Genomic DNA, 13,336 nt, shown 5'->3' with positions numbered 1-13,336 from the left:
ACCATATTTAAAAACCACCAAGACCAGTATAAGCTGTTCCTCCCAGCCTGGTCCAGCTGATCTTCCAGTCTGACCAGCTTAAAAGTGACCAAAACACAGCTAGACTAGCTTTGCTGGATTTTTCAGTAGGGAATTAACCATAAATATATTAAAAATGAATAATAATCCCTTTATTCAGAGGCATATACACTAGCAATTGGTTACTTTTAGTACACTAAACAATGCTATTAACCTCTTGTATAAATGTATGCATAAACTTGCAATTATATGTAAATAACGCATAAAGGGCTATGCGTCTACTGCACGAGAGCAAATAAAATACACTGTTAAAAATTGTCGTTATTTAGGATCTTTAAAAAGTAAAGTAAAATAATTTCTAGCGTCTTTGCACGAAAGCCACGCCCCTCCCTCTACGCATTAGTCACATGGCGCGGTGACGTCACGCTGTCGTGCGCTTTTGGATTCGGGCAGGAGAAGATGGCGGCCTCCTCAGGTTTGTCTCACAATCCTCTCGTGCCTTCACGGCGGTATTTTATAAACGGATCCGCTCGGCCCGCACTCCCATGACCCCGTGCACATTATCCGAAAGGTTTACAGCGCTCGAACGTTTTTATTTACTTACGTTAACACGCATTCGTGCAGTTTGAACTATGTGTGTGTGTTAGCTTCGGGCTAACGGCCCTCGCATATAACTGTAGTTTAAAAATAACACTGCGTTTAATTCATATATTCACTCATTCATCAATAAATAGACGTATATTCAATTAATACATTCTTGGATTTGCGTATGAATTCAATTAAATACTAAATGTTGCAGTTGGGCGGGTGTATCGAGGCGGAGTGTTGTCGCGCGTGCTGCTGATGTTCCGTTTAGTGTTATGGCAAAACGGGCCTTTAACTGATGTTGTGATGTCCCATGACAATACGAGCTGGTTAACAAATACAAACATAATCGTTTGTGCCTTTTATATGTCACAGATCTGTAGATAATTGCGTTATGGTTGCAATAAATCTGTATGTTGAAAATATGACGCCCAGAAAGCACGCAGTTCATATGAATGAGTTTGTGTGTATGCATGTGCATTTAGTCTTTACGACTCAAATACTTAACTCATTCATGCTTTCCGATCTTTTATGAATATACTGTTGCATATCATTAAGCACATTGTGCGGTTTCAGTATGGTTAGATGTCGTTTTAAGTTTAACTTGTATGTCTAATAATAACCAATCCATGATGGATCATTAAAGAAGTTCATTTTACATTTTGTTTAGATTGTGTTTGTTTATTTTGTTTAGATGTATTGTGTTTAAACAATTGCATATAATGATATTTTTAGAGTACAATGTGGAGATCCAGTTAAAATGTATCTCCAAAGGGAGGATTGGATGCATTGTTACTTTAATTTTGAGTTTTGTGCATGTCTTGGTTTTGAGGAAGTGAGACCAAGATATAGCAGTATGAGAGTCATTTCCTGTATCATTCAAAAAGAGTGAATATATATATTTTTTTTACACCTATCTAAACCTGCAAATCTCGCCTCTCCACTATTCGGTATTATAGTATTTGTTGAAATATACCGCAGGTTGTTACTGTTTAGTTTTGGGCAGTACATGTTAAAATTGTACATGCACATACTACACAACAGAGGAATAGGTGTGTTTAAAGATGACTCAAACGTTCGCACATTACCAGTTGTTTTGTCTTTATCAGGGTTTTGGTTCTGAAACTGATACGCCCGCCCAACTACTTTGTTTCCTTTCTATCAATGCATCATATTTGCCACTAATACATTGTTTTATACCTCTACATATATTTAACCCTGAAGGAAAATTTTCATGGGTAGTAGGCTTGGAAGACCTAAGAAAATGTAAATCACAATGGTATGCAATAACCTAATGCGATTAGTACATCAAAAAGTCTTAGGTCAGTAGCGGAGAGACTGCTGAGACAGAGAAAGTGATGCTTTCTTAAAAAAATATTGTGAATATAATTAGCTTTAACTATCTTAGGGATGCCCCGATCAGGATTTTTGCAGCCTATACAGAGTACCGATTTGTTATCTTTATAATCGGCCGATACCAATGCATGATGATACTGATTCTTCAAGTATCAGGTGTACGCGGACAAAAGCCAGCTGTCAAGCCAGCTGGAAAATGCCAAAACTTTAAAATGCATGCAAATAATAAACTTTTGGCATAAAGATGCAATGTCCGTGGTTGATATGTGTTGTATAAACTGTTTGACCAGAGCACGTCCCCAAAGAGGAGCCCTATGATAAAACCGAAAAAATAAACCAAAAGATCGGTTCATGAGATCTGCAAATTTAGCGAGTAGGAGTATCGATAGAGTCATTTAATGAAGTGATCGACCGATACGATCTGCGGCCGATCAGTCTGAGTATTTCTAAACTATATATTGTTGATCATTTAAAAAATATATATTTTAATATAATTTAAATCACCGCATGATTTGCAGTGCAGTATCGTGTGTCGCATTATTTAAAAGGTTATCGCAAATCACCCCCCCCCCAATATTGTGCAGCCCTACTGTATAGATTAAAAAATAGCTTCTACATTCAATTAAATTTATTTATATAGCGCTTTTCACAATTGTTAATTGTTTCGAAGCAGCTTTACATTAATAGATGCAGGAGAAAACAAAGAAAAATTAATGGACAAAATAAGCACAGAATACAGCGGCAAAGATTAAACCGTACTAGCAAGGGTAGTAATAAGGTAACATATAGAAGAGAAGTTAAGCCAATGTCATTCGTATGTCTGCCTTCGTTCGCTACTTCATTACTAGAGCAAGCTCCTGATTGGTTAGCGCAGCACAAATATCCACTAAAGTTCACATTTTTAGGTTCGCGCATCAAACGTCCAAAATGCTCAATAATCGTGCCGCAGGATGTCTTTCGCGTCTTTGCAATGATGACTTAAAATGTAAATCCCTAGCATTTAATGCTTAATTGGTGTCTGGTGTGAAAGCACCTTTAGAGAATGTGCTGTTTTCACTACGGATGCTCCGATTGATTGGTACTAGCTAAATTTGCCGATCTCATGAACCGATCTTTCTATTTACTTTTTCAATCATAGGGCTCCTCCTGAATGCGGCTGCAATTAGAGACCAAATTTTACGCAGTGCGGGCATTTTTATAACCCGTTGCTCATGTGCGATGTGCAGTTTTGGATTCTCTGAATAAAATAACTCTCTGCTTTTCACTGAAGAACTGTTGTACTTCATACAAATGTGTGTATATTTAATTCATACAGTAAAGACTGAAGTGTTTTATTTTCATTACTTTTAAAGGCATATTAAATTTCTTTTGCAGAAGAAATATTTGTTGTGCAAATTTATTAGATTCTTTATTAAAAAAATAATATACCTAATTACTGCAAGTAATATAACAAAGGCAACATCTGTGGTATTACTTTATCTAGAAAAAATGTTAACAGTTACAGTCATCAAAGCATGCAAATCAGCTTAAAGAATTGGTATCGGGCATAGGTATCGGCCTATCATGAAGACAGCAGTACTCTGTATCGGCAGCAGAAATCCTGATCGGAGCATGCCTACTAGTCCTGCAATATGTCTTCCCAAAAACAGTATGGATAATAATTAAAGCGAAAATAGAGAAGATTCACAATGCTGTCACTGCTTGACATATAAAATGAACTGCCAGACGTATGTTTACTGACTTCAGGAGATACTGTGTGGTTTATGAATCATCTCTGGCTTGTTGCAGGAGTCAAAGTTCCTCGTAATTTTCGTTTGTTGGAAGAGCTTGAGGAAGGGCAGAAAGGTGTTGGTGATGGCACAGTGAGTTGGGGTTTGGAGGATGATGAGGATATGACTCTCACACGGTGGACAGGCATGATTATCGGACCTGCGCGGGTAAGTTTCTCTGTTGAACTCATTTAATGTGACGTTATGACATAACCTGCTGACAACAGAAACTGTAATTACAGTCTTGAATTACGCTTCACTGCACGCCTGTGTATCAAATCTTTATCTAGTGTGACGGGAAACTCAAGAGACAATGCGCCATCCTCATACCATCCATACTTATCAAACATGACAGATGGAGGTGTGGATCAGGGATAAAGATGAAGGCCATAAAATGAATGACCTTTGATAAGAGTTGTTTATTTATTAAGTTAAATCTTACTTGGTGTATTGCTGCTTTAATGTGAGAGGGAATCATTTTAAACACTTTGTCATTAAGGGTTTGTTAACACGACATTTGTTTCAACCATAAACGGGAATGTGCAGTTTAGCTGTTCATTTACGTGACAATTTTATGATGGTTTTCAAAATGATGCCTTTTTATCTCTATGGTACTACATAACCACATGAATTAATAACACCAGTGTAACAAAACAACAATGACAAAGTTAAAATTTTTTTGCTGCTTTATAGTCCAGGATCACTTGTTGTAATAAACCTAGTTTATTGTCTGTCTAAACAAGCTTTTGCCGTCTTGTTTATATTTAGCAATTTGCAGAAGAATGTGTATGTGCGCAGAAATGCAGTGTTTCTTTACAATGTAATGCTGCGTTCACACCAGCCGCGTTAGAGGCATCAAGCGCGAGTGATTTCAATGTTAAGTCAATGTAAAGACGCGTTAACGCGCGTCTGGAGGTCTCGCAGTGCGAATTAGGTGTTTATTGAACGTTTACACATACTGTTTGATTGTTGCCGCAAGAAACTTCTGCAAGTTGAAAAATTTGAATTTTGGCAGAAAAATGCGCCGCTTTAACCAATCAGGAGCTTGCTCTAGTAGTGACATAATTACAGGAAGCGAGCAGAGTTGCAGAAGCCCCTCCCATGATGCGAATTTCCACGTGAATGCCTAGATGATTAGAATTTCATGCGCGGCTTTCACACGCTATTGAAGCGAGTACACTCAAAATGTTCAAGCGTTAGACGCAAATTTGACGTCTCAAACGCGTTTGGTGTGAACCCACAGTAACATTGCCAGCTACTGGCTTGGCTTGCATAATGCAGCGTTTTATGATCGTTTTGAAAACTTTGTCGAGTGCACATAAGATTTTTCAAAAACACAAAAGAAAAACGTTTCTGTTTTTACAGCTTTACATTGTCGTGTAAACGTAGCCTTGTTAGTACTCGATAACTGTATTCCAGTTAGCTCACCTTTCAGCGGGGTTAACCAGATTTTTGTTAGGTTTCATATTATTTAACAAACAAAAAAATTGAAGAAACTGCATTTAAAATGATTCATTAGGTTTTAAAATTGTACTTTTTATTCTCAGGTTTCCCAATGTTTAATATTTTGATATTCAATTATGATTTTGTGGCCATGAAAGTTAATGAAACATAAAAAAATCCATTGCCATTGTCTAGTTATACTGAGCTCTGCGATATTTCAATAGCTCGATTTGAATGCAATCAAGAACGACGGAAAGTCTTATGCAAAAATCATGGAAATGAATTGTGGTGAGTGTGGTTGTGGGAACACGAGGCTCTGGTCTCTGAGCACTGCAGTGATTTCAAATAAATAAAACAAGTTAAATAAGATGGTGCTAATTAAAATCATAAAGCAAATTTAATTAGACTCTTGCATAAGCCATCTGTATTTGAGCATAATGGACTCTTATATCCTATAGATGACTCGAGATGTTATGAAAGTATGAAGATCATTGTGTGGGTATGTTTTCTTTGATGTTCAGATCAGATTATGTTTCATCAGCTCTAACCTTTCGTCTGTTTTCATTTCGCAGACTAATTACGAAAACAGAATATACAGCCTGAAAGTGGAGTGCGGACCTAAATATCCCGAATTACCACCGAATGTTAGATTTGTAACAAAAATTAGCATGAATGGAATAAATAATTCCAATGGGATGGTAAGTGAAGTAATTTATGTTTTAATATCAAGTATCTGAGTATTATCATATTGCTTTTATAAAAGACAGCATTTTATGCACATTGTTACACAGCAGTGAGGTTGCAGGGTTTCCAGATTGATGCTCATTAGTTTTTCAGCATTGCAGAGGAGGGATGGTTTTCAGTGTAGCCAAGCTGAAGTTATATTGACGTTTTATTCTAAATATGCTGTACTCTGCTCAGGGTTGAATCAAAATATCTGTACTGCGTAAAATCCAAGATGTTCGGTTTGAGTATATTATATCCCAGCACAAGAAGTGGAATTTCCCAAACCAGCACCAAGTGTTTAGCACTTAAGAAATGTAGGTCTACTTGGTACATTTTTATTGTGAAATTGGACAAACTGTCATTTGCCATTTGTACATCCCTAACAAAATGTGTAGCAGTCTTTTACAATAGATAAGTGTATTATGGGACTGTTTCTGTAAACAAAATCTATCTTTCGCTCTACTTAATAAAACTGTCAGTTTTGTTGTTTTTGGCATATTTGGTTGATAAGAATCTCACTTGAGACTGGGCATGTCAAGCATGTCGGTACTTCAAATACATCTAATTTCAAGCTGATACTAAAATACAGCTTTCTGCTCAACACACTTAGGAATACAGGGACAAAAGCTGTCACTGGGGTGGTACACTTTTAAATAGTACTCTGTGTACCCAAAGGGTGCATATTAGTATCTCAAAGGTACATGAAAGATACTTAGCTGTTTTTAAATAGTACATATTAGGATCTTTTTAAAGGGACACTCCACTTTTTTTGAAAATATGCTCATTTTCCTGCTCCCCTAGAGTTAAACATTAGATTTTTTACCGTTTTGGAATCCATTCAGCTGATCTCCGGGTCTGGCGGTACCACTTTTAGCATAGCTTAGCACAATCCATTGAATCAGATTAGACCATTAGCATCGCGCTTAAAAATAACCAAAGAGTTTGGATATTTTTTCCATTTAAAGCTTGACTCTTCTGTAGTTAGATAGTGTACTAAGGCAATGATATTACGCACTGCCCGAAAATAGTCCCTGCCATTGAAAGTTACTAAGGGACTATTTTCGGCTGCTGCGTAATATCATTGCACCTCCAGCAGCCATGTTACAGCAGCAAAGTCCTTGATTATTACGATGTAACTACATAAGATTCAAGTTTTAAATAGGAAAAATATCCAAACTCTTTGGCTACTTTGTAGCTTGATGCTAATGGTCTAATCAGATTCAATGGATTGTGCTAAGCTATGCTAAAAGTGGAGTGTCACTTTAAAGGGTACCGTCCTAGTGACAGCTTTTGTACCATATTTTCTGACAGTGCATGGACTCGATTAAGACATTTAAGTTAAACTAAGACATTAACCCCTGGTTTCACAGACAAGGCTTATGACTAGTCCTAAACTAAAACACATGTCTATGCTGTCTCAATATGCACTCTAAGAAAGGATGTGTTAATTTTAACACATTGTTTTGTCCTAAAATATTTAACACATGTCATTTCGTGTTGCTTTTGTGTTCAAATAAATTAAAGGGACAACATAAGATGTGTTAAAACAACACAAAGTGTGTTCTTCCAAAAATAACATACAGATGTGTTAAGGACAACACATTAGATGTGTTGACCTTAAATAGACACAAGATGTGTTATTAACACATTCGATTTAAGAGTGTGTGAAGCAGCTGGACGGTTAACTCCAAAAGTAAATAATATAATGTAAATCACAAATAATTATGGGATTGATGTTGTTAATAAAAAAATCCAAAATGAATGGCTAAAGGACACATCAACTTATCAATTTTAAAATCTCTCGTAGTTATAATCCTGATTCGTTTTCTGATTAATTGTGCAGCCCTACTGGTGTACATCTTAAGATAAAACAAAGGCACTGATATTTTTTAGTTATATAAGCGCAAGTTGTTTACTACCGAGCCCCTAAAGTGACATTGGAGTAAAAAATCTAAAGTTTAGTTTCACGTGCGCACGCAAAACTAAACGTAGTAGTTTCATGTGCGCACGTGAAACAAAACTTTATTTAATTTTTTGCTCCTGTCCCCTTAGGGGCTCTGTAGTTTTCAGTTAGGACAGTGTAAACAAGAATTTTAGTCTGGGACTAGATGTAAGGCCGATCTGCGAAACCAGGCCTTGGTGTATTTCTGACTGTTTGTTGAATTGTTTTTGGGAACGTTTGAAGCAATATTTACTTAAATGAGTACCACTTTAAGCCTGTTAAAAGTTAAATGTTACCCTGGACCACAAACCATTCATAAGGGTCAATTTCTTAAATCTGAAAGCTAAATAAATAAGATTTCTAGTAATGTATGCTTTGTTAGGACAGTATATGGATGACTATTTGAAAATCTAAGGTTGCCAAAAATCTAAATATTGAAAAAATTTGCCTTTAAAGTTGTCCAAATAAAGTCCTTAGCAACACATATTACTAATGATATTTTTTTGTTTTTTACGGTAGGAAATTGACAAAATATCTTCATAGAAAATGATCTTTACATGCCTAAAGATTTTTGGCATAAAAATCAATAATTTTGACCCATACAGTGTATTGTTGGCGCTTGTTACAAATATACTGGTGCGACTTATGGGTTTTGTGGTCTAGGGTAACACAATAATGTTTTACTTAAGTAAATAAATGAATGTACAGTATTGCTGTATTCAGCAGCATTTAAGCTGCTAATATTGTTTTGGTATCGGATTTTGTAAAATTGCACTTGTATTAGTAACAGGTATTGTACCAATCGTAGTTAAGACCAGTGATTCAGATCCTTTTGCATGCATTCAAATTAACTCATTCACCGCCTGCCTTTTTGAGAAAAGTTGCCCACCTGCATTTTTGTGATTTTAACAAAAGTTTCACAAAATTCCTTGCAGGAAAAATGATCTTCTATAAATATATAAACATACAAATTATATCAAATTAAAGAACACACCTTCTGCTTTCAAACAAACAAACAAACAAACAAAATGGGGAAAAAACGTTTCATTATATATTTACTTTTTCCACTTAATTTAACCACTGAAATATGGATATTTCTCTTCAAAAATACAACATTTTGAGCAAAAAGCTTAAAAAATTGCGTTTTTGAAAAGGAATTTATGTTAGAGATCAGACTCAGAATGACTATCAAACATAAAGGCAGTTAAAATAAATCATTAAATCTTTTTAACTTCCGTTTTTGATAAATTCGGTAAAAGCGGTATTACACTTTCACTTTGAAATTCGTCCAGAAAGGCATTTTTATTAGTTAAATATTAACTCATAATTGACGAGATAACTCGTCAATGGCGGTGAATGAGTTAAGCATCTTTTATACAATGTTAAACAGGGGGCCTCCAGGAGGTTCTTGGGGATCCCCAGAATATTAAGAGAAAAAAGACAGAAAAATTAATTGGGTGTTATCTCTCATTTCTTGCTACATACATTGCATAATAATTTATATTTGCTATGTTTGCTATGTAGTGCCCTTTTTTCTCACTTACTGGGGTTTATAAGGCAGGATTTCTTGGAAAGCTACTATGAAACAAGATTTATGGTTGCTGCAATACAAATAAATTTGAACGTACAATGCATATCTTGATGTTTATACATCCAGCATTACTCTATATTTTGTTATACATAAACATATTATATTGTACAAATTGCTATTTAATTTTAGGTTTAAGGATACCTCACAAAAGCCTCATCTTATTTGGGTGTCCTTGGCATGATTAAGTTTAAAAACCTATTATAATTATATTTTTTCAATTATTGATGGATTTTTTGTGAAATATTAATGGACTATTTCAGCATGTAATAAAGTATGCAGCTCAGATAGTGAGCACTGTGTAGTTGAAATCACATGACTCATTACCGCTGTCCTCTTCCTCTCTCTTGTGTCTTTGCAGGTGGATGCACGTAGCATACCAATTCTAGCGAAATGGCAAAACTCATATAGCATTAAAGTCGTTCTTCAAGAGCTAAGGCGTCTTATGATGTCCAAAGAGAATATGAAGCTTCCCCAACCACCAGAAGGACAAACATACAGCAATTAATTGTAAATGATTGTGACCCTCTGTCTTAAACCTTACTCTCTTAGAAACGTCTTGTAAATCATCAGAAACAAACAAACATCGGTCACTCAACAACATCAGTCTCCAATACTGGAGCATGATTGGACCTTTCTATTAGTTTAGCTTGAGAAACAATGAATGCCTTTAAATGTGTGGCAGCGTCAGTTCTGTTTTACAATTCTGAGTGCACAAATCTCTCTCTTTTAGTAACGTTACATCGACCACGAGCGTATGTTGAAGAGCTGAATTCAGTCGAAGAAAGAAAGGCACGTTAGAACGGTGAGGTTTATACAGATATATACATTTTAAGTTAAAGCAACTGGATGCCAAATTTCAAAATTAGGATGCATATGCAACGGCATGCTTATTAAGAAAAAAGCTTTTTGGGAAAACGAAAGTTGTACGTTTTTTTGTGTGTGTGTGTGTGTGTGTGTATCTGAACCCCTCACTGAGAATAAAAGTAAAGGGTCCTTAAAAGTGTGCCTGTAGAGTACTAGTAGTATTGCAAACGAGGGGAGTGCTTCTGAACGTTTTCTTCATTTTTGTTTTAAACGTCTGTATTTGACACAATAGCAGTTTGTTTCAGCGCGATAGCTCTTGTATTCGGATGTTCTGTTCTAAAATCGAAACATGCGCTTAACTCCTACATAAAATGGTTGTATTAAAAATGTGACTCCTCAACCCGCTGTCAGAATTTGTTTGTATATCGGTCTATCACACGCCGCAAAAAATGCTGAGATGTTACTGTACGAAACGGCAAACCCTTGCCATTCAAGGACTGGATGTAGAGTTTTGCCTCGCTTGTGATTTTTAAAATGCCAAACCTCCTGAAATGTTCCAGTTAATGCCCACAGATATGTTTTTTTCATATCACAAACACTGAATGTTACGTTTATTTAAAACTGTAGTGAAGAAATAACCTCTTAAACATTGTAAAAGGACGTGCAAATCGCATTTTAAAGCGAGTTCGAAGTTGTTGTTATGGTAAGGGTTTGCTGTACAAAACTTGCACAGTGCTTTAAAACTCCACTTATACCTGCAATAGCATGCTGTTATGTAGCTCTCATTAAATCTGAATGTAGTACTTTAGCATTTATAACATTAGCAACACTGTTATAATCCTTAGGTACTCTTAACAAACATAATTGAATTGTGATTCCAGTGACTGGTGGGGGATTGTAGTATTGTTCATTTCTGCTTGGGTGGGCTATGACCATTTCACTAAAGTCTTCATTAGCAAAAAGAATAGGCTGTTACTGTGCAAACTAATATATGTAGTGGCAATTTCTTACCGTTTTTCAGAGCCACAATCACCCTGCTGTGTAATGAATCTAAGAGTCATTTTCTCCCTGTTCATTTTACTTTCTTCTTCTTTTTAAAGACATAACCAAATTAAGTTGAATTTGTGACACCGGGGCTATGTTCAGAAATAATAAAACAACCATTGTGGAACACACATTGTTTCTCTTTGCTCATTTTAATGCAGGCATTATTCAATTATAAAATCACAGCAAATTGTTTAATTTATGTCCTTTATTTTAAATGGTTCTTCTTTAGCATACGTTTAGAACTGTGGTCACCAACCCTGTTCCTGAAGATCTACTTTGCTGCAGAGTTCACCTCCAACTCACCTCCCAATCAAACAAACCCGAACCTGCTAATCAAGCTTTTTATGGCTACCTAAAAATTAGGGGCAGGTGTGCCGAAGCAGGGTTGGATCTAAAGCAGATCTCCAGGAACGGGGTTGGTGACCACTGGTTAAGACTAATATTGCTTTCACCCAAAATGAAAAATCTGATGTTATGTGTTATTGTGTCAACACACAATACAGGTGAAATGGACTTCAAGTGATACTCCAGCCAAATATCAATATTACCCCATGATTTACTCACCCAAAAGCAATCTGAGATACACATTATGTTTCAGACAATCACATTTGGAGTTCGCTTCCGGTAACGGCGCCTTGTTGGACTCATGCGATTCACACTGCGCAACGCGCCCATGGCAAACAACGCTCACTACCTTAAGGATGTGTTCAAAACTGCGCCCTGTCTCCTATATAGTGCACTGTATTTGGCATATATATTTGGAACAACTTAATTTCCTACATTTGTTTACAACTTTTTACCCACAATGCACTTTGACTTTGAGGATAAATTCAGTTTACACTCGCTCACTAACTATTTCCCATTAACGTATAACTGGAATTAGCTAAAGGATGCTGACAGTAAATACCACAAATTTATGTTTATATACACTTTTGTTAGTTATACTTATTTTTTTTAAATGCTATGCGTTTTATTTTAAATAAACTACAACAATAGCAAATAAATATGACAAGCAGTTGTTTTGTTCTATTTATTATCAACTAATTAAAGTCGCCATGAAACGGAACTATCAATTGCCTAATTTTCTCCGTTGTGACTTATATCCGAGTAAAACCAGCTTCTGAAATGAAATAAGTCAGGACTTGATTTGAACTTGTGTATCGAGATCTGACCCCGCCCACCTGCCATACCATATGAACGGAATTAAAGAGAAATCGTTTTGAGGACGGAGGGAGATTTGCGTTTTTGATAAAAGATTATGAGGGCACATTCATTATATTTTTTAAATAATGAAGCTGTCCAATATGTGGTTTGTAAAAAATACCACAATATTACAAAACATTTTATTTTCATGACAACTTTAAATAAACATGACAAATGTGACAAACAGTAAGAAAGTAAACTTTACCCTTTTACAGTACAATCCATAAAGCCACACAGGTTTAAGGGTTTATGATGAATCTCTGCGACAGATCTCAAAATCGGTCCCTTATTTTCGTTTACTACTTTACCATAGTGGACTCAAATGTTATTCTTTATATAGGTAATAGTAAACGAGTGAGCGATTTTGGACAAAAATCTCTCAGGAATTGAATGAGTCCAAGATGGCATTGTTAGTCATTACAGTTTATAACATTTGAAATACAAATATTTTTCTTATAAAAACGCATTGATTACCTTTATTAACCCCTTGGAACCGTGTGGATTACTTTTTTGAAGGATGAATGCATTTTTGGGGGGTTTAAAGTCAGAAGTTGTTCCCTGATCCTAGTTTTCTACCATTATAAAGCTTGGAAGAGCGAGATCATTTACTAAAATAACTCCAAATGTGTTTGTCTAAAGATGATGGACATGTGTTTGTCTGATTGCTTGAGGTTGAGTAAATCATGGGGTATTTTTCCTTTAACATTCTGTGTAACATCTACTTTTCTGTGCCACGGATAAAAGGTTTGAATCAACATGAGAGTGAGTAAATGGTGGGGGTTTACATCAGTATGAGATAATATTGCATAATAATAATCATAAATTAGCAATGTTTGAGCATTCGTCCATCAT

At 35.8% G+C, this 13,336-nt stretch overlaps 1 protein-coding gene across 1 annotated transcript; it reads left to right on the top strand.

The window, feature by feature from the left end:
• Positions 1-426: 426 nt before the first annotated feature.
• On the top strand, positions 427-11,409 carry ube2v2 (ubiquitin-conjugating enzyme E2 variant 2). The gene is made up of 4 exons (XM_065258617.1): positions 427-493; positions 3,748-3,896; positions 5,744-5,869; positions 9,789-11,409. Exons 1-4 carry the CDS (start codon positions 478-480, stop codon positions 9,933-9,935), a joined length of 438 nt encoding a protein of 145 aa, XP_065114689.1. The 5' UTR covers positions 427-477; the 3' UTR covers positions 9,936-11,409.
• The last annotated feature ends 1,927 nt before the right edge of the window (positions 11,410-13,336 follow it).

Source organism: Paramisgurnus dabryanus, chromosome 22, assembly GCF_030506205.2.
Source record: "Paramisgurnus dabryanus chromosome 22, PD_genome_1.1, whole genome shotgun sequence".
NCBI lineage: Eukaryota > Metazoa > Chordata > Actinopteri > Cypriniformes > Cobitidae > Paramisgurnus > Paramisgurnus dabryanus.
The sequence above is the reverse complement of the archived record's forward strand: the minus strand, read 5'-3'. Positions and strand labels throughout refer to the sequence as shown.

Bases quoted from the DNA above. Each gene is read 5' to 3' on its own strand.
- ube2v2 (XM_065258617.1), top strand. The intron at 3,897-5,743 runs GTAAGTTTCTCT...TTCATTTCGCAG, and splicing joins TGATTATCGGACCTGCGCGG to ACTAATTACGAAAACAGAAT. The intron at 5,870-9,788 runs GTAAGTGAAGTA...GTGTCTTTGCAG, and splicing joins TAAATAATTCCAATGGGATG to GTGGATGCACGTAGCATACC.